Genomic DNA, 25,170 nt, shown 5'->3' with positions numbered 1-25,170 from the left:
TGCAGGGCCATTCATTGACCTTTACTTCCCCAAATGACTGTGGTTAGGGGTTGAAGGAACTGGAGGGAGAGGAAGGGATACAGACAGAAGCAAAAAGCTACACCCTCAATGTGCTGTGATGGGCTGGAGAGAGGTTCGTCTGCAACTGACAAGTCCCTGCCCTTACCCCCTATGTGAGATGTTCAGGAAGTCTGGGCTCAAGAATACACACTCATCCAAGCCAAATCCCTTCCATCGGCTGGAGGAGGACCAGGCCTCTTTAAGGCCTGGTTGCTGCACCAGTGGGACCACTGTGCTAATGGCCTTGGCGCCTTGACCTAAACAAACAGGGGAGGCCTGGCCTGGCTCCCTCTGCACAAGCAGAGACAAAGGTGACTGATTAGCAGGGGATCTGATCTGCAGGGTATGGATAATGGCAGAGCGTGGTGCTTGTGGCAGTAGGTAAGAACTCTAAAGCGCAGTGTAAACCCACAAGGTGGGCGACACGGGGACTGAGAAAATGGAACTCTGTGAGGTGACCCAACTTTTCAAGAGGCTTCCAGGACAGTCTCTGTTCACAGGGTATTTCAGCCCCCTTGGCCGGAACCCCTCAGGTAGGCGGAAGGAAGAAGAAGTGCTGGTCTGCACCCTGGGGCCTGGGCACTGTCATGATGGTCCAGATCTCTGTGGCCACAGGGCATCCCAGCCACCTGAAAGCTTGTGCCCCAGGAGGGCTGCCCTTAAGGCCCTCGTGCCAGGCTGCGCAGGCCGCCTCTTCTACCGCTTCTTCTTGGCCTCCTTCTTGGGTCTCTTGTTTGCAGAAGGAGCAGTGGCCTTGGGTTTCCTCGTCACCTCTGCACTTCGGGGCTCAGATGGTTCTGCCTCCTGTGTGGCGAGAAAGAGGAGAGTCCCGCTTAGACAAATCAAGCCTGACACCAGCAAAATGGGACCATGTCTGAAAGGACTCTGCAAATGGAAGCAGAGAAACCAGGGATCAAACCATCACCACAGGGACCTGGGAGCCGTGTGTTCCGGGACTGTCCCCTGGGAGCAGGTGAAGGATAAGGGAGGAGGCCCAAGGGGAGGGGCGGCCTTTGAAGTCTCATAGGCCTGGGGGGCACCGAGGCTCCCCCAGTTCCAGCCAAGTGACCTGTGGGCAACTCCCTTCCCCTTTCCGCATCTCGGCGCAACCACCTCAGGGATGGAAACAGTGGCACGCACCTTGCAGGGCTGATGTGCTCGGGGAGAACCCAGGAAACACCAATGCACCCGGGGGCCGTGGGGCACAGTGAGTAGGGCCCGGGCAGAGTGCGGCTGGGGAGGCGGCGGTGGGCAGACTTTGGGCGGCTTGCCCTCCTTCCGGCCCTGCCACCCCTCCTCCCATTCAAGCCGCAGAGGCGGGGACAGGGAAGGGTGGAGAGCACAGCCGCTTCAAGGTTCTGCGGCGCCTGGCAGGGGTGCCCTGTGGGAAAGGGCAGAGGGCAGCCTCAGGGCACAACTCCAGACTCTCCCTACGTCCGGGGCAGCTCTGGTTTTCATCTGTCATGTACACTGTGATTTGTTCCCTGTGAGATCTGGTTTAAACAAAGGTTCTGCTGCTGAAAAAAGGTTTAAAACCACAAAGCCAGCCCTGGCCTTCACGGGGCTGATAAAGAAAGTGGACTCTAGGGAGGGGAACTGGCCTGCCCCAGCCTCACAGGCTCATGTCAGAGGAGACTCTGGAGTGGGCCCTGTCCTGTCGGGAGTCTCCTCCTCCCTGGTGATAAACTCAGCCAGGAAGGATGCTAGAGTTCCCATATAGCACAGAGAACACGAGCCACGGTCCGCAGGCCTGGTCAGGCCCAGAGGCAGACCTCACTTGGCCTGCAGTGTTTATTTTTAGGGATTCGAGCCAGTTGGGAGATTTCCCATTCAACGTGGAGTCCTTGCTTTTCTTGAAAACTTTAAACATCCGGTGACACCGGCCTCATGGAAGAAATGGGCTGAGCAGTGGCTGTCCCTTTATGCAGTGGTGCCCGCCCCTGCCCTGGCTCCCGCCACTCCACGGGCCCCAGCACTGCAGTAAAGAAACGTTTTCAGTACTTGCGTCCTTTTGTTTAAAAATGGGAGAACAAAAAGCGGACTCAGAAGACAAGGAGGGAGCACGGTGTTTCTAGAAGAGCATTTCTTCGTGTCTAACTGGCCAGCTCCCAGCTCGCTTCACTCTTGGTCCTTCTCTGCTCACTGTCAGCTTCTGGCCCCAGCCTCGAGCTTCCCTCAGACAGAAGAGGCTGTACTGGGGCTGCAGACAGGCGGTCCCCACCTAAGCCCAGTCCAAAGGTGCGCCAGCTCCTTCTTATCAGCCTTCACTAGCTTTCCACCCTGCTCGCCTGCCAGCAGGGAAACCAGGCGTAAAGGCCCAGCCCAGTTCCAAGCACCCATGGGTGATCCTCCCTAGATAACCAGGGGGCAGGGCCCTGGCTGGCCAGAGCTCTGATTGAGCTCAACCAGTCCCCTTGCAGTGATGTTGTTTATGAAAGAGAAGGAGGGAGGGTGGAAGGGAAGAAGGAAGGAAGAAGAAAAGGGGCGGGGGGGGGGGGGGAAGCTACCCCATTAAAAACACAAAGAGAACAAAACCTCAGAGGAGACACTGTCAAGTGCACAGGCTGGCAGCTCCAGAGCCAGCAGGAGGGCCATGGTTTAAGGCCAACTTCACAAGCACAGCACCTCTGGAGACTTTGGGAACCGGAAACAGCCCCCAGTCCAGTACCTGTGTGGCCAGTGGAAACCAGTCAGTCCCTGCGTGCCTGAGCAAACAAGATCTGATTAAACAAAAAGGTTTCTGCACAAGGGACTTGCCAGGCCTGCCAGAATCTCCAGGGATGGAGCCCCACTCTCAGTTCAAAGCTGGGGTCTCCTCTGATTTTAGTGGGGCCGGTTCAGAACCCAGAGACGAGGACACCCAGCTGTCATCTCTCGTGCTTCCTTTACTCCACAGACCTTCTCTCTGGCGCCTCATCCTGTCTGTCACCTCCCAGATCTCTCTCCTGGCCCAGAGTGGAACGGGCACTTCCCAGGCACCTCCAGCTCAAGTGCCGCAGACAGAGCATGGCCCCTCTGCAGCCAGCCTGGCCTTCCTCCTCCACCCACCCCCTCCCGTAGGCAGAACAACCAGAGTCCCAGCGACTCCTCTGTCCCTTTGCTCCCCTCCGTCCAACAGTCACCAAATCTTCCTGACTTGACCTCCTCCACCTTGACTCGGCCACCGTCTTGAGCATCAAAGGCCCTAATTCTTTATGCCATGACTTGTGTACCTGCCAAAAGAATTTTTCTAAAATGCAGATCCTTTCCACCTTAAACCTTTCAGTGGCTTCCATCACCCACAGTCTTATGTCCTGGGATGGCAGCTAAGGAGGCCATCTCTCCAGCCTCTCCTCCATCCCCCACCACCAGGCCAGGCCCCAGGGCTTCCACTGCTTAGCCCTAAGCAAGAGGAGCACCTCTCTCTCCTTGGCCGCCCAGCAAAGCTCCCCCCACGGTTTGGCCCCCAGGAACACACTGCTGCTCCCTCCTAGCCTTCTCCCTCCACTCTTCTTCCGCAGGTGCATGCTCTCCTCCGCCGACGCCCCAGGCACCCAGGAACCTCAACAACGCAGTGCTCATGAGGGTCTCCCCTCCTAGCCTGTGAGCCCCTTAGATGGCTTCAACTGCTCCTGAAAGAATGAATGAAATCAAAGAACACAAAAGATCTCCCATAACCATGGGAACTTCTCTCTTGCTTTATCATCATGAAAATACAGCACTTAAGACTAGATCTGGGGCTTCCCTGAGTGGCTCAGGCGGTAAGAATCCGCCTGCCAACGCAGGGGACGTGGGTTCAATCCCTCCTTCGGGAAGATCCCACGTGCGGTAAAGGAACGAAGCCTGTGCACCTACAACTACTGAAGCCCACACGCCCTAGAGCCTGTGCTCCGCGACGAGGGAAGCCCAAAACGAAGAGCAGGCCCTGCTCACCACAACTAAAGAAAGCTCGCACACAGCAGTGAAGCCCACCACAGCCAAAAAATAATGTAAATAAATTAATTTAGAAGGACTAAGCCTCACTTTCTGCATAGGGACAGAGGACACAGCAGATTTTTAAACCCAATATATGCACCCTAAGTCAACATCTAGACACAGCCATCAATAAGAACAGCAACAGTAAGAGCCACACAGCTGCTAATATTTACAACATGCCAGGCTCCGTGTTCTGCGGTCTGGACATGTCTTATTTTTCCCTCACAAAATGCCGTAACGTGCCCCATTTTAAAGAGACATTCAGAGAGGTTATGTGACCTGCCTCCGCTGGTAAGCAGCAAGGCCAGGAGGAACCTAAGATGTATGGTATATAGCCTCTTTCAGGTTTCCTAGGGGCCTTGGGCTGATGGAGATCAAGAATCGGAGTGAACTGTGAATCTACTTTCTGTTTAGCCGAATCTGGAAGCACGGGTGACGGTGGACTGACAAAAACAGGTTGTTCAGGACCCTGCCGATGGGGGGCTCAGGACCCCCTGCTTGCAGCAGGAGTCAGGAAAGCGGTTTAGCGCTCCTCGAGTCAGGCTTTGCTCCCACGGTTGAGAACAGCTCTCCACAGGTGCGTGGACACAGTCCTCGAGTCATCCGAGCGCCTTGTCTGTCTCCTCTCACCCCAGGCCTCCTCCTCTCTTCTCCAACTCAGGTTCTAGCACTGTCACGCTCCCAATCTCCCAAGCTACAAACCACTGAGCCATTTCTGAGTTCTCGCCATTCCCTGCGTGCCCCCACATCCAATCTGTCACCATAGCCAGTCCATTCGGCTTTCCACAGAGCTCTCAGCTCTGCCCGGTCCCCTCTGGACACACTACTGAGCCGGCTCAGACGACCCCTGCACCACCCACCCCAACGCCCCGGTCTCCTGCCTGCCCACCCCAAGGTTTTCCTCACCATCCGCCACACTGCTTTCAGTCTGTTCTCCTAAAACAACCATCCTGACCAGCCTGTTATCTGTTTTAAACATGTTTCTGGTTCCCTCTACGTATAAGGCAGATTCCAAGAACCCCCGAGTGGCCTCCAGAGCTGTTCCAACTGCAGCTTTGGCCCTGTCCCCGGGCACGCCCCCTCACGCAGCCCACTCTGTCACTTCTGGGCGACCAGCCAGCCAATAACTCCCAGATGCGCTGTGTCTTTCCCGCTCTGCACAGGTGCTCGGCACCCATAACCCATCCGTCTGCGCCCAGTGCACTCGGGTTCTGGGTCAGGCAGCACAGGGGAACCAAGACGAGGCGCACTTCCTGATGTGTGCCACGTGACTGCCTCACAAACACCAACCGCTGAGCCTCCCATCACCCTGGTGAGCCCATTCCTGGGCGCCCCATTTTACAGGCCTCACCAAGACTTAGCGACTCAGCCAGTGGGGAAGAGCCCCCTCCCCGAAAGGGGGAGGGAACGAAGGCAGCTGTTACACACGTGATTCGGCTGCTGGGGGTTCTAGCCACACAGAGCAAGTTCCAAATTCTTAGCTGGCAAGAATGACTCCGAATAAATGGCTGACTTTTCATTTCTCTTCAAATGCGCGTTGCTGGTACAAGCCAGGCAGACGGCAGACTCCGAACACGACAGCCCCACCTTTCAGTCGCGCCTCCTCTGCAGCAAGTTTCCCCCCACAATCTCACGTTAGGGAGTGAAAGAACCCCTCCACCCAGGGAGTTCCTGGGTCTGCGGAGGCATCCTCCGTGACACAGGCCTCATCAATAATGAAGCAGCTCCACAGCCACTTATGAGGCCAGGAAATTGCTGCTATTCATCAGCTTCAAATAATCGAATCTGTGCCACAGTGCATCCAATCTCTTCCAGCAGGGAGAGCACACAGAATTTTTATAATTTCCATTATACAGTTCAGGGTGGACTGAGTCCAATAAATCAGGACAAAATGTCATTCTACAAAGGCTGAAGCTCTTCTCTCCTCTGAAATGATCCTGGCCAAAGGAGACCCTGTGCTGTGCATAGGCAGCCCCATGGGTCTTATCTCACCCGATCCTCAAGGACGGTGTGGGACAGACATACATACACGATCACGTATAAAATCGCTACCTAATGAGAACCTACTGTATAGCTCAGGGAACTCTTCTCAATGCTCTGTGCTGTGCTTAGTCTCTCAGTGGTGTCTGACTCTTTGCGACCCCATGGCTGCAGCCTGCCAGGCTCCTCTGTCCGTGGGATTCTCCAGGCAAGAATACTGGAGTGGGTGGCTGTGCCCTCCTCTAGATCTTCCCCGCCCAAGGACTGAACCCAAGTCTCCTGCATTGCAGGCGGATTCTTTACTGTCTGAGCCACCAGGGAATCCCACTCAGTGCGCTATGGTGACCTAAATAGGAAGGAAATCCAAAAAGAGGGGATATATGTATACGTATGGCTGACTGACTTTCTGTACAGAGGAACACAACATTGTAAAGCACTTATACTCTAATCTTAAAAAAAATTATATATAAAAAAAAGAACTACATGGGTCGGGCGTGAATGCCCTCCTTTTCTAGCTCAGGGCACAGGCTCGAAGAGGGGAAGGCACTGGGGCTGAAGCTCCAGCCTGCCCTGCTGTGCGCTCTTGCCTGAGGCCCTGGGCAAGGTGGCAGCTGGGACACCTTGCAGGCTGGGACTAGCACTGGCCTTGAGCGGAGGACAGGACCAGCTGAAATCAAGCAGGGGAAGCTGTTCATGTGAGTTCCACAGGCGAACAGAGACAGAGTCCAGGACGCGCTTGGCAGGCGAGGAGAGCTATGATTAGCGAGAATGGCCCATGCAGCTTACCCCAGACACGATTCAGCACCCCTGCAGCCCCGCCCACCAGCTGGTCTGTGGCTTCATGCACGTCCGGCCGTCTCTGCCATGAGTTGGTGAGCATCTCAAGACCGTGTTTAGACCTTTGCCCTACCCACTGCGTGGCAATCTCTCGAGAACAGCTCATTAAGTAAAAAACACCCTGCTGCCCAATTCAACTGCAACCCCCGACCCCAAGCTTAAAAAAACACAGGGCAGAACTGCAGAGGTGGTTCTGTGAGACTACCTCCTGAGGTGCTGAGAATAGGTATATACCTTGCCCAAGTTAATCATTTACTACGGCAGCCTTCACTGGCAATCGGGGGCTGAGTTTAAAATCAAGACCTGGGACTTCCCTGGGAGTCCAGTGGTTAAGACTTTGAGCTTCTGATGGTGGGGGCATGGGTTCGATCCCTGGCTGAGTAACTAAGATCCAGTTTGCTACACAGCATGGCCAAGATAACAAAATCGAATCAAATCAAGACCTCCATGCTGGATATCCCAATGGGAACTTCCAGGCCATGGCGCCACTATCAAAGGAAGGCTCCATCCATCTCGGGGCTTCCTGGTTGACAGTGAAGTCTACGTGGGCATTGCATGGAATGCCACTCCTACCATCAATTCTGGTGAGCTCTCCTCCCCTGGATCACAGTGCTGGGCACCAGTTGTCTTTGTTTGCCACCCCCGCCTCCCCGCTGCCATCAAGGCCATGCTCTTTCCTTGCCCTATGTGATTCTGGGGGGCTCTCAGTGACTGTGACCACAGCCATGGCCAGTTAAACATGGCCTGGCCAGAAATGGTACCCAATGCCCCTTCCCACCTATGAGGCAAAGTACAGATACGTGGCCAGGCCAGGGCCAGGCAGAGGCCTTCCATGAGATCGGGAAAGCGAGCAGAGGCAGAGAAATGGCTTTCTTTGCTTATCAAGCATAGGCAATAAGGACACAGACTGGGGCTGCTGCAGCTATTCTGCTGATGTGTGGCAAGGCCCTAAGAATGAAGCCAACACTGGCGGGAAGGCAGGAGATGGAGAGACAAAGGGAGCCCTGATGACCTTTCAGCTTCTGGATCCAGCTGTGCCTTGAAATTCCCAGTTCTAAAAGCCAATACAGTCTCTTTCTATCCTCCTCAAAAACTTTTTTACTTATTTATTTGGCTCTACCGGGTCTTAATGATGGCATGGGGACCTTTGTTGCCACGTGTGGGATCTTCCCAAGCTCCCTACATTGGGAGCGAGGAGTCTGAGCCACTGGGCCACCTACAGAGTCCCCTACAGCCTCTAAGGAAACTGCTGGAGTTGAGTTTCTGAGTTTTCAACTGAAAGAGTCCCCATTAACAGAAGAGACTGAGGCAAGCCCGCAAAGATGGCACGGTGGGAGTGAAGGCACCCGCCGAGGGGCTGGCGGCTGGCTAGGCACATGCAACAGAAGCACACGAAGGCCTGAGAAGAGTCAGCACTGAAACTGCCAGGAGAGTTTGCGACTAGCAGATGGACTACTACCACCTACGACATGAGTCCCTGAACAAAAAGTCAATACCTGCTTGCCCAGGAGGGACAGGATCAACATTCTGGGCAGAAACGGATCCAAGAGAGGCTTGGGGAGGATGCTCGGGTAGGCTGTGGGGAACACGGAGAGGACTCCCGACCTTCACTTCCTCGTTACCTACTCCTTCATTCCTGGAACATGGCTCCCACCTCGTTCAAACTACTGCTCTCCACTTGGAGAAAAGCGATAGGCTATCTTCCCAGAAAATGTGACGAGGCATGGAAGCATCACGTTTTTGCACAGAACTGCGGGAAGTGCACAGGCTTCTGCAGTCTTTATCTAGGGGCGCCCTAGGGATCCAGAACTCTGCTAAGAATTTAGTCCTACTGAAACCCAGCTCTGAAGGAGGGCTCTGAGTATGTCCTCGTCAGGTGGAGCAGCCTTCCCTCCGTCACTCAGCCCAGTCTCGGTGTCCTCCTCGAAACACACAGGGGTTTGCAGCGAGACCAGTCTTCTAGTCCTCTGGCCATTAGTCTGTCCGTCTCCAAGAGAGTGAAGGAACGGAGACCCCAGTTTTGTCTGCATGGCACTCCTGCTCCCTTGGGAACCAACTTCCCACTCCCCCTCAGAGGTCACACCGCAGGATGCTCCCCTACCCCACACTGGCCACAGCGGTCCCAAGCCGGGTCCCAGGCACAGCTCCTTCTCCGGGGATTCTGGAACTGGGACCAAGCAGGAAGGCAGCCTCCAGAGGCTGCAGGTGAAAGATGCAAACTTGGGAATCTGTTAGTGGCCATGTTTTATCTTATCACAGGGACAGCAAGCAGAGGAAGGAGGGCAAGGGAAGTGAGAGACTGAGAGACAGGAGGCGCACAGGAGGGGAGCAGAGGGGATGTGAGCGATGGGGTCCCACGCCTTCCAGAGGCCCAGTTGCATCCCTGCTCCGGGAGACCACCCATATCTTTTCAGTATCTCTACACTGCACAAAAACTGCCTCAAGCAAGCCAGGCATGCCTCAAGTCCAGGCCTTCCCTGAATCTTCATTTCCCTGGAAAGGCTTAGCAACTCATTCTTAGGGTTTTGAGAATACTATGTTGGTTAAAAGAATCCCCAGGTCTCCATCCCCCACTTCTTACCAGCTTTTCCCTTCCCACTTGGATGTCGTCTGTTATTACAAACTTGACACACACAGAACTGAACACCTCCTGTGCCCCAGATTGGTTTGTGCTTCAGGGAAGCAGTCTAAGGACCAGTGGCTGCATAACAGAATCACCTGGGCACTTGAGGAAACTTCTGATCCAAGGCTTCAGAGAACAAGAATCAGAACCAGAATCTCCATGGGTGCAGCCAAGGCCTTTGAAAATTCCCCAGGTGGAAACAGCCAGATAGAGAATCACAGATCAGACCAAGGAAAGGCAATTCATGATAACGCTCGCCAGTCCCTTGCTTAAGGCAGACATCAACAAATAATTTCTTTACTCTGAAGCCTAAAAGCAGCCCCAGAATCCTTTCCACCATGGCCGCGATACAAACAATCAGACTGAGCATGAGAGGTGAAACACAGCTGCATTCTGGAACTGACAGAAACGGTACAAGGATCTACCTTCTTAGATTTTAGAACCTGGCCTACCAGAAAATGCTTGGATTAAATGTGGCCCAGGCCTCAAGCAGGCTCAAACAAATGTTTGTTTTCTCGGGTCTTAGTTTAATGAGGTATCAATGAGAAAACGTTCTCATCTGGCTTAGGATTCTAGGGGCTTTGGTTTTAATTTTACAAATTAGTTCTCGCTCCTACTATAGAAAAGAAAGGGGGTGGGGTGGGAAGCATTTCTCTGTGTTCCTTTTTTCCTTCCCTGATTACCCCCAAAAGAGCTTTCAAATAATCTGCTAAGTATTGAAATACTGAAGTCATAAACTAGTTGCAGAAAATCGGCTTACTAGAACAACAGGAAAGACATTCTTTTGCCTTTCAAAGCCTTTCCCATCATCTAGAGCCAAAAATATTATCTTCTGACCCAAAAAGCCACTAATAAACCTTGCTTCTATAGGCTAAGCAAGAGGCATGATTTTCCCCCAGGCAATGTGGCTGAGAGAGCAAGCCTGCTCTCTGGGGCCCCACCCCTCGTCCATCCCCTCCCACCCCCTTGTCACCTTCTGCTTCCAGGTACTTCACTCCTGCTCTCAAGCTGCCTAGAGTCCCCACAGCTGTCCCCACTCCCACAGGCTCGTTTCCTCCACAAGAGCGCCCCAGCCCCAAGTTAAAACCCCTTTCTTTTTCCCTTCCTATCCAAATTCCAGTCACAGCTAGCAGCTGAGCACAATCTCTAACCACAGTCTTAGCACTCATTCTCTCTTCGTAAAGCTGTTTATACACATAGAATTTGGTGTTTCCTTTCCAGTTACTTAAGAGTTTGGGAAAAGCCTGCCTTATGGAGGCATGCAGAGCAAAGCCAGCAATGGAATCCCTGCGTAACTGAGGACCATTTTCGGGCATGACACATTAATAAAAAGTTAAAATAATGGTACTATATTTTTTGCTACTGATCCACTGAAAAACCAAAAAACAAACAAACAAAAAATGTAACACAGGAACCTTCTGTTACAAAGACAATTCATTTGTGTTCCTTACTCCCCTAAACTTAAAAGAAAGTGAGATGTTTTGTACCACATGTGTATTTTTAAACATGAGGTTGTTACAGAGTAAAGGAAGTCAGAAAGAGAAAGAAAAATACCATATATTAAGGCATATATACATAATCTGGAAAAATGGTACTGATGAACCTATCTGCAGGACAGGAATAGAGACGCTGACACAGAGAATGGACTTGTGTATGTGGGGAGGAGAGGGAGGGGAGGTGGTGGGATGGACTGAGAGAGTGGCTGGACATACACACACTCCCATGAGTGAAGCAGAGCTGGTGGGGAGCTGCTGCAGCAGGAGCTCGGCCCCGTGCTCTGTGATGATCTAGAGGGGTGAGATGGAGGGGAGGGAGGCGCAACGGGGAGCGGACACACGTGTACGTATGGCTGGTGCACAATGCTGCACAGCCCAAACTAACACAACATGGTAAAGCAATTATGTTCTAATTTTAAAAAAAGATGAGGCTGCTGATACCAAAATCAAAGATATCACAAATAGAGAAAATTAAAATGTAATGTCACTGATGAACACAGTGATGCAAAAATCCTCAACAAAGTATCAGCAAACCAAATCCAACAGTATATTAAAAGGTTCATACACCATGATTAAGAGAGATTATCCCAGAGAGGCAAGGATTTTTCAAAATCCACAAATCAATCAACATGATATACCATATTAACAAACTGAAGAATAAAAACCATATGAGCAGAAACCCAATAGATGCAGAAAAAGCTTTTGACAAAATTCAACATTCATTCATGATAAAAACTTTCCAGGAAGTAGGCACAGAGAGGACATACTTCACTATAATCAAGGCCATACATGACAAGCACACAGCTAATGCCATACTCAATGGTGAAAAGCTGAAAGCATTTCCTCCAAGATCAAGAAAAAGACAAGGATGCCTCCTCTCACCACTTTAATCCAACACAACACTGGAAGTCCTAGCCACAGCAATCGGATAAGAAAAAGAAATAAAAGGAATCCAAATTAGAAAAGAACTAAAATTTCCCTGTCTGCAGATGATACTGTCTGTCTACCATACACAGAAAATCCTAAAGAGGCCACCAGAAATCTGCAAGAGCTCATCAGTGACATAGAAATCTGTTGTATTTCTATACATCAACAATGAACTATCAGAAAGAGCAGTTAAGGAAACAATCCCATTTACCACCATGTCAAAAAGAATAAAGTACCTAAGAATAAACCTATTAATACCTAAGGAGGTAAAAGACCTGTACTTGGAAAACTATAAGACGCTGACAAAAGGGATGGAAGATGACACAAACTGATGAAAAGAAACCCCATGCTCTTGGACTGGAACAATCAACATTGTTAAAATGACCATACTAGCCAAGGCAATCTACAGAATCAATGAAATCCTGTCAAAATACCAAGGGCATTTTTCACAGAACTAGAGCAAATAATTTTAAAACTTGTATGGCAACACATAAGACCCCAAATAGCCAAAACAACCTTGAGAAAGAAGAACAGAGCTGGAGGAATTATGCACTCTGACTTCAGACTATATAAAGCTACAGTAATCAAATCAGTACTGTAATGACACACAGATCAATGGAACAGAACAGAGCTCAGAAATAAACCCATGCTCTTATGGTCAATTAATTTACAACGGAAGAGACAAGAATATATAGTGGTGAAAAGACAATGTCTTCAATAAATGGTGCTGGGAAGACTGAAAGTGAAACAAGTAAAGTGTTTATTAGGAGGAAAAAGAGCAAGTATGGACAGACACACAGGTGGGCTCAGAGAATTTCACCCTCATGGTGGTTTTATTATAATCACTTTTATGGGGCATTTCTTCCAGGTTTTCCTTCAGCCAATAATCTTACTTTGCTTGGTTCTGAGTCTGTACTTGGCATCATTATATTTCAGGGCCCTTCCATGTGTGCCCACACATCTCTTGGCCAAGATGGATTCTAGCGAAGGGGCCTTTGGGTAAGCTGACATCACTTACTACAAGCTGACATCTCTTCTCGTTATCTCCAAGGAGCCTTTCTGGGCGTGTGTAGCTGAGAAGGTCTCCTTGACTTTGAGAATGAGAAATATGCGGTCTTTTATCTCTTATCTGGGCAGGCTCAGCCCTTCTCTCTCCTGCTGTTTTGGAGTAGCTGTCCAGAGGGGAGAAACAAGCTGTTTACCCACAGGCCCATCTAGCTCCTGCCTCTGCTCCACATCCCCTCCTAAGAGACCTCATCCTCTCTCACAGCTTTAATTACATCTTGCTGCTAAGTCGCTTCAGTCGTGTCCAACTCTGTGCGACCCCATAGACAGCAGCCCACCAGGCTCCTCCGTCCCTGGGACTCTCCAGGCAAGAATACCGGAGTGGGTTGCCATTTCCTTCTCCAATGCATGAAAGTGAAGCCGCTCAGTCCTGTCCGACTCCTAACAACCCCATGGACCGCAGCCTACCAGGCTCCTCCGTCCGTGGGATTTTCCAGGCAAGAGTACTGGAGTGGGTTGCCATTGCCTTCTCCGTAATTATATCTTGAAGTGAAATGAAGTGAAGGGACTTCCCTGGTGGCTCAGACGGTAAAGTGTCTATCTACAATGCGGGAGACATGGGTTCAATCCCCAGGTCAGGAAGATTCCCTGGAGAAGGGAACGGCAACCCACTCCAGTACTCTTGCCTAGAAAATCCCATGGATGGAGGAGCTTGGTGCAGGCTACTGTCCATGGGGTCGCAAAGACAGACCCTCCTCCTCATACAGACCAGTAGATACAACTGCCTACTTGATGTAATCACCTGGACATTTTAAAGGCCTTTGTTAAAAACTGAACCCAGCATGCTCCTTCCCCAGACAGATAATCTCCAGAATATACTGTTAAATAAGGAAACACGTAAAACTGTGTTTAGCATCGTTTGTACATCAAAGGGAGAAAATAAATGAATAAAGAAAGAAATATCACACACACATACCCATTTGCATACATCTTCAGAAAAAAAGAAACAAAAGGGGGATGAATCAAATAAAAATGGGTGCCTACCAGGGGAGGAAGGGGAAAGGGTGGGAGATACACAGATTCAAGGAAATTTCTGTAACTGCATCCTGTTACACAGTTTTGACTTTGGGAAAGTTTGTAATATAAAAGTGTTACATAATTTTTAAACTAAATCAAAAGGAAAAAAACCTCTAAAAGTAAAAAAACAAAATGAAGCAAATCAATGTTATGTCATGGTGGGAGTATACCAATGTGAAGAAAAGGCTTCTAAACACAGTCCTCTGAATATATATATACACCCCTACTGGGACATATTTTGGGGCCCAGAAAGAAACAAAGAAATCATGAATTTCATTCTAAATCTTACTGTTAATAGAGAAAAATAACATAGTTATTTGAAAGCTATAAGAAGTATGTTTCAGGTGTGCTGAACAAAGCTTACATTAAAAAAAAACAAGTAAACTGCTGTCCTTAGAAAACCCAACTTGCAAAGCTGGCCCTTGGCTGACATTTGGGAAAATGGATTTCGGGTGGTTCCCACAATTCCCAGAACTGAAAAGAATGGCTCACTATGCCTAACCTGTCTGTGGAAATAATATGGTTTATGCTGAAAACCTGCCTTCCTGTTGGAAGTCTGGAATTTTGGTTTGTGTTAGGCAGAGAGTGCTTATGTGATATGTCCCCAGTAAAACCCTAGGCAATGAGTCTCTAATGGGTTCCCTTGGTAGACAGTCTTTCACATAACTGGATGGGGTTCCCATTGAAAATCAAAGCTTTATTGGTCAAGATTGGAGGTTGCTAGAGTCCAAACTCACAACTCTGAAAACTAATAGAGGGAAAGAATCAAGCATTTATCCTGCCTTTTACTATGGACAGCATTTCAGACTAATTATATAGGCATGACGGAAAGATCTTCTTCACTGAAGAATTCCAGCTAATAAAATGCAGAAGGAAAGAATGGCTCTAAGTAATGATCAATGGATGCTAAAACCATTTAGGTGAAAGAGGGATGAAGATTTTATAACAGAGGGATCAGCTATAACCACCTGAACCCACAGATATCTTAGAATCTCTATATGACAAACAGACACTAAGTGCCTGTTGATTTCAAAGAACAAGACACTCACAGCACTAGCTATGAGGTGTTCTCGCTAAATAACTGGATCTCACTAAATAACTGAACTGAATCAAGCCTCTAGACTGCATTTCTCATTGACAGAAAATACGAAGGACAAGTTGAACATGTCAATGACACCACGCAGAAGCAATCAGCCAAATCCTGGATGTGGTGGATGACGACCTACCTTCTCCAACAAATCAATGTCACGAGAAAAGTGAAGGTAGGGTGGAGGAAGGAGGCTGTAGAGCTACAGAATAAACAGACCAAATGAACAAAAGCCGAAGTAACGAGACAGTCAATCTGACTACACCACTCTCGTCTTTAAAGCCCGTGGGCCCCCACCCCCGCTCTTCTGGCTGTGCCTCCCATTACGTCCCCTCTGTGCTCTGGCCAGTCACCTGCGTTCAGGTGTGAGCCCATTCCTTCATTCCTTGGGTCCTTACACATGCAGTTCCTTCTGCCTGAGGGAGGACTGTAAGTTCAGGTCCTCCCCGTTACACACCTTCTCAGTACCCTGTACTTCACAGGGAAACATGTGTATTTGTTTCATATCTGCCCTTCTCCCAAAGACTAGAAGTTCCTTGAGGGCAGACAGCACATCTTTCAGCAGAGTCTGACACATAATAAGTAGGTACTAAATAAAAATCTGTTTCACACACATGCAAACAAATAAGGTATGAACCACGTGGCCCAGTGTCACCAGGTGGGAATTTGGAGACACTTTAAATCAATCAAGCCCCGCATAATCCCTGCTAGTCTTCATGGCTGTGAAGTCTGTGAAGTCAGAACCCAGCCTGAGGAGCCGAGGCTCACGGAAAAGGACTCACCGCCTCATGGGACTTGGGAACTGGAATGATGATGGCCAGCACGCAGATAAGCTGGAAGATGGCCCCCAGGAAGAGTCCATACCGCAGCAGGTTCTCCAGGAACGTGGGCTCAGGCACCTCGGGAGGGGAGAAGTCCAGGTCGGAAGCCATGGCCCCAGCTGCCTGCTGCCTGAGGTCCCCTCCGACTCACCGCTCTCCAGAGCCAACTTCTAAATTCAAAGAGTTAATGTCACGTTTCCAGTGATGTTTAAACGGTTCCACTTACACAAACACGCCCACATACATGCAAGAATATGTAAAGCAACTGTGGTGAAATGTTAACAGCTCTTGAATCTAAATGGAGGATATGCGGAGAGCCACCAAACTATTCTTTCAATTTTCTTGTATGTTTTAAATCTTTTCCAAATATGAAGTTACAGAAAATAAATAAATGCGAACACTTCAACAAAAATCTCAAATCAACATATATTTGCTGAAGGTCTGCTCTGTTTCAGGTTTTCTTTACTTGTTCACTCATACATCCAGTCATTCACTCAACAAATACTTATTGAACACCAAGCACTGAAGGCTGAGCAAAACAGTCTTCTCTTCTCTCGAGGCCGACCTCTAAGGACAAAAGGACAGAGGAAGACAAAGAACTCATCCAGATGGAACATGCCAGCTAGTGGTCACTGTTTTGAAAAAAAGGCTTCAGAAGGGCAACATTTTATTTTGTACAGAGTGACAGGAAAGTCCTCTCTGCAGACAAGACAGGAACGATGTGGCGGAGACGGGAAGCGTGAGAGTGAGGCAGGGCGGCATCTCTGGGAAGTGCAGCCCAAGCAGAGAGAAAAGCAAGTGTAGAGGCCCCGGGTCAGGGATATGAGTCCACAATGGCCAGAGACGAGTGCAGGAGGGAGAAGGAGGCGGTAAGATAGAGAGGAGAGGGACTGACCTGGAAGCACCCTGACACTCTGATTTTATGAAGTCAAATGTAAGCCACAGAAGGGTTTTGAGCAGAAAAGTGACATGATCTGACTTAAACATTTTAAGAGGGGCAAGAGTGGACATGGGGAGACCCAGGAGGAGGCTACTATCAGTAATCCAAATAAGAGATGCGGGGGACACGGACGACAGGGGCAGTGGTGGTCAGCGGTGGCGGGTTCAGTCTCAATCCACCTCTCCAGACCCTCCTTTCACCAGACCCCCCAACTCCTAACACCCTGGTCAAGCTGAAAGACCTGCCTGTAATTCTCCAAGAGCACTGAGCTCTTTCAAATCCTGGGCCTTTACCCAAATTGCATACTCTGCCAAGAATGCCCTCTCCCACTCTGACCGCTTTGGGGAAGGACAGTTTTGTTAACAAACAGTGCTAGGAAAACTAGATATCCACATGCAGAAGAATGAACGGAAGTTAACCCAAGATGTTTCAAAGAACTAAACTTAAGAGCTAAAACTATTAAACTTATTGAAGAAAACACAGGAGGAATCTTTATGACATTGGATTTGGCAATGACTTCATAGATGCCAAACCACCGGCAACAAAAGAAAAACTAAACTCGACTTCATCAGAATTGAAGATTTTTGTGCATCAAAGGGCATTATCAAGAGAGTGAAAGACAAACTGGAAACCAGTTTGGCAGATTCTAAAAAACAAACCTAAAATTATCATATGATCCAGCAATTCCACTCCTAAGTATATATACCCAATAGAACTGAAAGCATGGATTCAGATACTTGTACACCAACGTTCACAGCTACACTATACACAATAGTGAGAAGATAGAAATAACCATGTATCAACCAACAGATGAGCTGATAAACGAAATGTGGTATATTATACATATACACCCACACATATGTTTACTCAGCTATTAATACTGAGATGAATAAAGTTCTGACACATGCTCCTACATGAATGAATCGTGAAAACACTGTAAGGGAAGTAAGCCAGACGCAAAAGGACAATACTGTATGATCCCACTTGCTAGGTACCTAGGCAAGGCACACTCACAGAGACAGAAACCAGAGTACAAGGTTATAGGGACCTGAGGAGGGGGAATGGAGTAATGGTTACTGTTTAATGGGTGCAGAGTTACAGTCTGGCATCATGAAATAGTTCTGGAAATAGTGGTGATGGTTAACACTGTACACTTAGAAGTGGTTAAAACGATACATTTTATGCTATGGATACTTTACCACACACAAAAAACTGTACCTATTTCTTACTTTTTAAACATGGCTACTAGAAAACTAAATTAAACACGTGGCCTGCATTATACCCCTGTGTATGGCTCTGCGTTTGCCCGAAAAGCTTCCTCCACTTTGGCTCTGACACTTCATTGCTCTGCAACATTTTTCCAGCATGAACGCCGGAGTGACTGAAGGATGACAAAAATGGTCTTTGAAGTGAATAGACTGGGGGCTTATGCAAATACACATGGTCTACCTTTTAACCCAGTCTTTTAGGAAGGTCACGCGCCTGTGCCGACAAGGTGGCCATTGTTTCACATCACTCCTGTCTCCCTTGGGAATGGTTTTCAAAGTCTGAGGTTCACTCCCCCGCCCCCAAACCCTCAGAGCTGGCAGATCTTATCCTCCCAGAAAAGATCTGACTTCTGGAAAGAACCCAACATCATCTGGATCCCAGGGTGGTGAATCAGGTGGAGCCTCAAGCCCAGGAATACCATTTTTGGTCAAATACAAGGTATGACGCTCAGACCCTCGGCAGATTGTTTGTAGTGGCTCAGACACTGGCTCTGAAGTGAATTCCAAGGCTGCTGCAAGAACAGCTTCGCTAGAGGAAACGTACAGCCAGGCAGGGCACTGCATCCTCATGCCGTGTGTATAGCAAGCCATGAAGAAGTTCTCTCATTTCTTCAGTTACACCTCATACACACTTTTTTAAAATGTCCTTGGCCCTAAACTTTACCTTTAAGGCTGTAACACAGCCTATGGGGCTTATCAATATTTAGATTTATTAGTGTTACTAACAGCAACCTTGTTAAGAATATTTCCAATACAATAAAAACATGGGGCCAAGAGTCAGGCTAGGGGCACAGACTCTGCTTCTATTGCCAATTAGCTACACTTTGGACCAATCTAGAGACTTGATGTTCTCAGGAGCCAGACAACAATAATGCATTCAAAGCTATAATGCATTTAGGGTTTTTTTTTAAATAGCAATTAGGCAATACCTAGCAAGAGTCATAAAAGTGATTATTATATCCTTAGACTGAGTAACTCACTTCCTAGAATTTACAGTAAGGAAACAATTCAAAAGAAAAAGGCTTCAGGTACAAAAGAGTTCATGGCAGTGCTATTCATAATACTGAAAACCAGGAAGCAACTCAAGTGTCCAACAATAAAGAAGCCGTTAACCCAATTACGGTACATCATGGCATATTGCCCCTTGGCTTAAATAGCAAATACAGATGTTGCATATCTGGCCAGCGGAAAGTCTTTGCAAATTTATATTACATGAAAAAAGAAAACAATTACATAAACACTATCACTGCAACCATGTATAAATTGTGATTTCACTGGCTAAAGATCAAAAGAGGCCATAAGAATATGTAAACAGTTGCTATTAAAAGTGAAGGGGCCATACGTTTTAATTCAGGGGAGAATCTTATTGAAAAAATTAATATAATCTAAAAGAAAAATCCATGCCCTATCTGCTCTCTTCATAAAACTTTTATAGAGTCTAATGAAATGTTGCCCAGGAGAACTTTCTGCAATGACTGAAATGTTCTATACTTCTGCTCTCCAATATGGTAGCCACATGTGGCTAGTAAGCACTTAAAGGAGGACTGAGGAACTGAATTTTTCATTTTAACTTCAATTAATTTATAAATCATCACACGTGGTTAGAGGACTCCCAGACTGGACAGCACAAGTATAACCAGAGGATGGCTGTAGCCTACCAGGCTCCTCTGTCCACGGGATCTGCCAGGCAAGAGTACTGGAGTAGGTTGCCATTGCCTTCTCCGAGTAAAGTTCTAGAAATATAAAATGCTCTATACATCGTGTCTGCTTTAGAACTCCCGTCTAGTTTTCTCTGCACCCGTGCTTTACTTCCTCGCCTGCTTGCTTGGATTTCTGGGTTTTCCTTTCCTGACCACAGAAGTCACAAGAGTGCTACTCATCCTTCGGCTCCCAATGAAGAGGCTTTTAGCTCTCAGACTCCGCGACGAGCTCTGCTCCCCCACCCCCTCCACTGTCACAGCAGACCGTTTGCCAGATGAGCAGTCCTTTACAGTCTAACTCATTCAATTCATAACCATTATGGACAGGGGGTATTACTAATGAGGATGAGGAAACCGAGGCTCAAAGAGGTTATGCGGCCTACCCATGGATTACTTGGCTGACAAGTAGCAAAGTCAGGATTCAAACTGGCTGGTGGGTAAGACTGAAACTTACCTGGGGGTCAATGGTTCTCAAACTGCAGGTTTTGACCCATTAGTGAGCCATGGAAACCATTAAGGGGGCTGCCGCTGGCACTTTTAAATTTTATTAACCAGTACAATGGACAATATCAGATTAGTCAGGGTGAGCATTATATCTTGAAGCTTTTTTTTTTTTCAGTTATATCAATCTACATTCCAGCATGCATGTTCTGGGTCAAAATTCATTTCTTATTGTTTGAGAAATACCACACTGTCTAATGTTCTTATTGTTCCACTATACGTTCCTGAGGTAGCTGGGACCCAGGGTCCATTTTGAGTTTGTTCCAGGGACTGACACAAATACCTGGTAACTGATCAAACCTATGCTTGTTTCCCATCTTTAAAGAGCAGCCTCATTTAACAAGGAGTGGGAGCTGAGAAGCATGGGGCTTATATAGGCTCACCCACTGAATCAGGGCAAAGCTGAACATCCTGCTATGTCTCTAACCCTGTGGTGCTCCCGACTTGCTTAAGAGCAAAGTTGTTTGTTTGTTTGTTTGTTTTTAACACATGGGGAAACTTGTACCCCCACTGGAATTTAATAAAAAGTACAGACCCATTTTGGAGAAGGAAATGGCAACCCACTCCAGTATTCTTGCCTGGAGAATCCCATGGACAAAGGAGCCTGGTGGGCTACAGTCCATGGGGTCGCAGAGAGTCGGACACGACTGAGCCACTAACACACACACACAGACTCATTTATTATCGAACATGGAAAATAATGTCAAAAGGTCATCAGACCCCTTGAGGCTCATCCGTCAATGTCAGACACCAGTGGTCTGAGACATTCACTCACTGAACACAGAGTTACTGAGTCTCTGCCATGGAGTTTCCATATAATCAGAGGCACCCAAACACATAAAGATATAATGTCATGTTGACAGTGAGTAGTATGAGAAAATATAGAGAGCGAGGTATGGGGTGCTATTTTATATGAGGTGGTCAGGGAAAGGCCACCCTGAGAAGGCGACATTTCAGCAGAGGCAAAGAAGAAAGCAAAAGAACAAGCTATTTCAACATCTGTTAGGTACCCCAAGACGGAGAAGAGCAAGGGATAAGGTCTGAGGCAGAAATGAACTTTATGATCAGAGGAGCATAAAGTGAGCAGCTGTGTAAGGCCAGTAGGACTCTGGGTCAAAGGGGAGCCACTGGAAGGTTCTTAGCAAAGAAACAACATTATCTGACTCATTTTTAAAGGGTCCCTGTGGCTGCTGTATTGAGAACAGATCGCAGGGGGACAAGAATCTGAAATAGGGAGACCAGTTAAGAGGCTACTATACTAGTCCAAGGGCTTCCCAGATGGCTCGGTGGTAAAGAACTGAGTCCTTTACCTGCAATGCAGGAGTCCCGGGTTCAGTCCTTGAGTAGGGAAGATCTGCTGGAGAAGGAAATGGCAATCCACTCCAGTATGCTAGCCTAGGAAATCCCACAGACAGAGAAGCCTGGTAGGCTACAGTCCATGGAGTCGCAGAAGAGTCGGACACGACTTAGCGACTAAACAACAACTTTTAGTCAAGAAGACACATTTGCACCAGGCAGTAGTGGAGGCGGTAAATTCTCATGTTATAGATACATTTTAAAGAGAGAGCCAACAGGATTTCCGGGATGAAATCTAAAAGAGAGAAATTAACAATGAGACCTGAAGGTGAAATTACTCTGTATGATACTGTAATGGTGAATATGAGACAGAAAGTATTTGTCAAAACCCACAGAACTTTACAGCACAGAGAGTAAACTTTAATGTACACAATTTTTTTTTTTTAATCATTTAGGTATCCAGGATGGAATGTAGAATGTGACATTGTGAGTCGAAATATATTACAAATGGATCACGTAATTTCACGGAAGGGGTAGGGGGAATGAGGTGCTGACCTCAGTAACTGTGGAAATAGACGGAATTGAGAAGACTAAAAGCCAGAGAAACTGTACATGCACCGATGTTTTCCACATGGGATACAGGTTAACAATTTTGAGACTATACACATACACTGGAATTGCACAAGTAAGTAAATGGATGGCAGACGGTGGAAGCCAGGTCTGTTACAGTTGGGAGTAGAAGGTTATAGATAAGCCAGAGTAGGCTAGATGGTCCACCTGGATGGCTAAGTGTTGTGGACATCAGTAAAACTCATATTTAGATTATTACAGATACAGACAGCGCGCTCTCTCTCCCTCTCTCTCTCTCTCTCTCTCTCTCTCTCTCTATATATATATATATATATATATATATATATATATATAAAGAGGGGCGGGGGAGAGGCTAGTCTACACACATACATCTCTTGCTACACATTTACTGAGAGGGCCTAGAAACATGGGCATCCCAAACAGTAGCAATAAGCACACCTAGCACCCAGACCTTGGTGTCTATTATGATTCTCCAATAAAATGAACCAGGGGCTCCTTAGAGAAATGGTTAACTCTAGGACTGAAGCAGGAAATATATAAGATGAGCCTGTAACAGAAAGTAAGAAACTGTTCAAAAAAACAAAACACATTGATCAGGGTATGTTAAAGGGATATAAGACCCACTTCGATGGCCAAAGCCAGAACAATCTGCACAGCAAAACAAATAATTCAAAGTATGAAAAGAATTATTCACAGCCATACTGATATTATTTAATAAGCAAACAAACTTCCCAAGGAGAATTTAAAATAATTTATGTAAATAATCTGTCTTAAAGTGTAAAGTGTAATTCCACACTCCTTAAGGATGGGCTGTGCATAACTTCCTTCCAGGAGTACAAGGTGGAAAAGTGGTGGAAGGAGAGTTAACTTCACAGTGGAAGAACTTGACTACTTCAAGCTAGTGATCTGGGTTAACACCAACAGTGATGACGTATACTGAAGATATGTACCCTACTGTGACGGTGTGAGGTACACACAGGATAGTATATACCCTGTGAGATGATGAGAATGGCACTTTACCTCCGGGATCTTCCTCCCCCAAACCTGTAACTCCAACGTCATTACAAGAAAAACATCAGACAAATCCCAAACGAGAGTCATTTTATAAGATATCTGACCAGTAATACTCAAAACTGTCAAGTGTATCTACAAGAAAATTCTGAGAAGCTACCACAGTCCTAGAAACCTAAGAAGACACGACTAAGCGTACTGTGGGATCCTGGAACAGAAAAAAGGACTGAGCAAAGAGAAAACTGAGCAAATCTGAAGAACACATGGACTTTAGTTAGTTACCAGTACTGGTTCATTAATTGTGACATAAATATTACACTAATGTAAAATGTTAATAGGGAAAATTGTAGGGGGGACATATGGAAACTCACTGTAGTATCCTCACAGTAATTCTGAAAACCTAAAATTATTCTAAAATTAAGTTTATTGGAAAAAAGTCATTTCAAAATAAATAACCCTTCAGACATGTATAGATGTCCACACTTAGCAAACAGAAACTAAGTCTTGTTTAACAGAAAAACCCAGATTCCAAGTATCTTGGTAGGGTATCCTTGGCTTCCTATGAAATGATTTTAAAATTCTGCTCTGAGACTGCAACTGGAACAGAATGGGTAATAGAAAATCAGTGTCAGGAATTACTACCCTGGGCTGTTTACCCAGACCCCTCCCATTACAACAAATTCCCAAGAACTGCTCAAAACTGAATTCGAATTTTGTCCTATGCAAAGATAAGCCATCTCCCAGAGCAGTAAAAGCTGGCTGAAAAAGACAGGCAGATGTCCTGTAAAATGTCATTCTGATGTGGCAAGTGTGGTTGCCACAAGAAAAAGTGTGGTTTCACAGATTCATTTCTCACTTCTCTCAAAAAGAAAAAAAAAATCAGCAAACACGCATTGTACACTTACTAACCCTTTTGCATTCACCTTCTCATTTAATCCTCCAATCAACTCTATGCACCCATTTTACAGAGGAGAAAACTGAGAACCAGAGAAGCAACCAGAGCTCGCCTACAGTTACCGAGTAATACGGTACACTAAGGATTCGAACCCCAGCCAGACTGACTCAGGAGCTCTGGCTCCTCCAAATGCTCCGCCCTTGGGAAGAAAGGCCAGGTCACAACTGTGAGGAGCACCGGGTCTCGTCCCAGCTCAGAGCTAAGGCGCTGGACACAAGCAAACTAAGGCCCTCCGCCTCCCTGGGAGTCAAACTCCCCTCTGCAAGTAACTTCCGAACAAGCGACCCAGGAAGTTATTTGCGCCAAACACGGAGCGGTCCCCAGGCCAACATAACAGCGCCGCCGGGACAGGGGCAGCGGCGCCGGAGCCTAATCCTCGCTTCTGTACCACAGCCTCGGCGACTAAGCCCCGCCCCGAAGCCCGAACCGACCACAGGACCTCCGGTACTCACCTCGCGCGCCGCCGCGCCGCGCCGCGCCCCCCGGAAGTGGTTTCTTGCGACCTTGGGGCCCGGAAGTGACGCTCCTGAGCAACCAGCTGGCTCGGTTCCTCCCCTCAGCGTTGCTAGGGTTGGCGGATCCAGGCTGCTGGGCTTTGTTGGTCTTTTGTCCCAACGCTGTGGTTTGGAGCTGGAGAGAGAGGCCTGCAGAAATGAAAGCCAGGCTCCCTCGATTCTCTAAGGCGCTGTATCACAGCCCATTTCAGCAAACATTTATACACGTTTATAGACGTCTTAATTTTTTTTTTTTTGGAAGTTTGATTTACAAACTAGTTTGTAAGTTTTAGGTGTGTTTGTAGTGGTGTGTAAGTTTTAGGTGTACAGCAAAGTGATTCAGCTATATATAATATATTTTTTTTCAGATTCTTTTCCATTATAGGTTGTTATATTGAATATAATTCCCTGGGCTATACAGTAGGCCCTTATTGTTTATCTATTTTATATGTTTGTTGTTGTTGTTGAGTCACTTAGCCATGTCTGATTCTTTTGCGACCCCATGGACTGTAGCCTGCCAGGCTCCTCTGTTCATGGGATTTCCCAG

The 25,170-nt window shown here is 47.5% G+C and overlaps 1 protein-coding gene across 2 annotated transcripts; it reads right to left on the bottom strand.

Annotated features, from left to right (window-relative positions):
- Window positions 1–24,629, bottom strand: MANBAL (mannosidase beta like). 2 transcript variants are annotated; one of them, XM_012189168.4, is made up of 3 exons: window positions 24,582–24,629; window positions 15,829–16,037; window positions 1–864 (listed from the first exon to the last, which is right to left on the bottom strand). In XM_012189168.4, exons 2-3 carry the CDS (start codon window positions 15,976–15,978, stop codon window positions 757–759), a joined length of 258 nt encoding a protein of 85 aa, XP_012044558.1. In that variant the 5' UTR covers window positions 15,979–16,037; window positions 24,582–24,629; the 3' UTR covers window positions 1–756. The 2 variants fall into 2 exon arrangements, with proteins under 2 accessions (XP_012044558.1, XP_042086300.1); XM_042230366.1 differs by having other exon boundaries at window positions 15,829–16,034.
- Window positions 24,630–25,170: the final 541 nt, after the last annotated feature.

This window comes from Ovis aries, chromosome 13 (assembly GCF_016772045.2).
Source record: "Ovis aries strain OAR_USU_Benz2616 breed Rambouillet chromosome 13, ARS-UI_Ramb_v3.0, whole genome shotgun sequence".
In the NCBI taxonomy this organism is placed as follows: Eukaryota; Metazoa; Chordata; class Mammalia; order Artiodactyla; family Bovidae; genus Ovis; species Ovis aries.
This window is presented reverse-complemented; position numbering and strand designations above follow the sequence as displayed.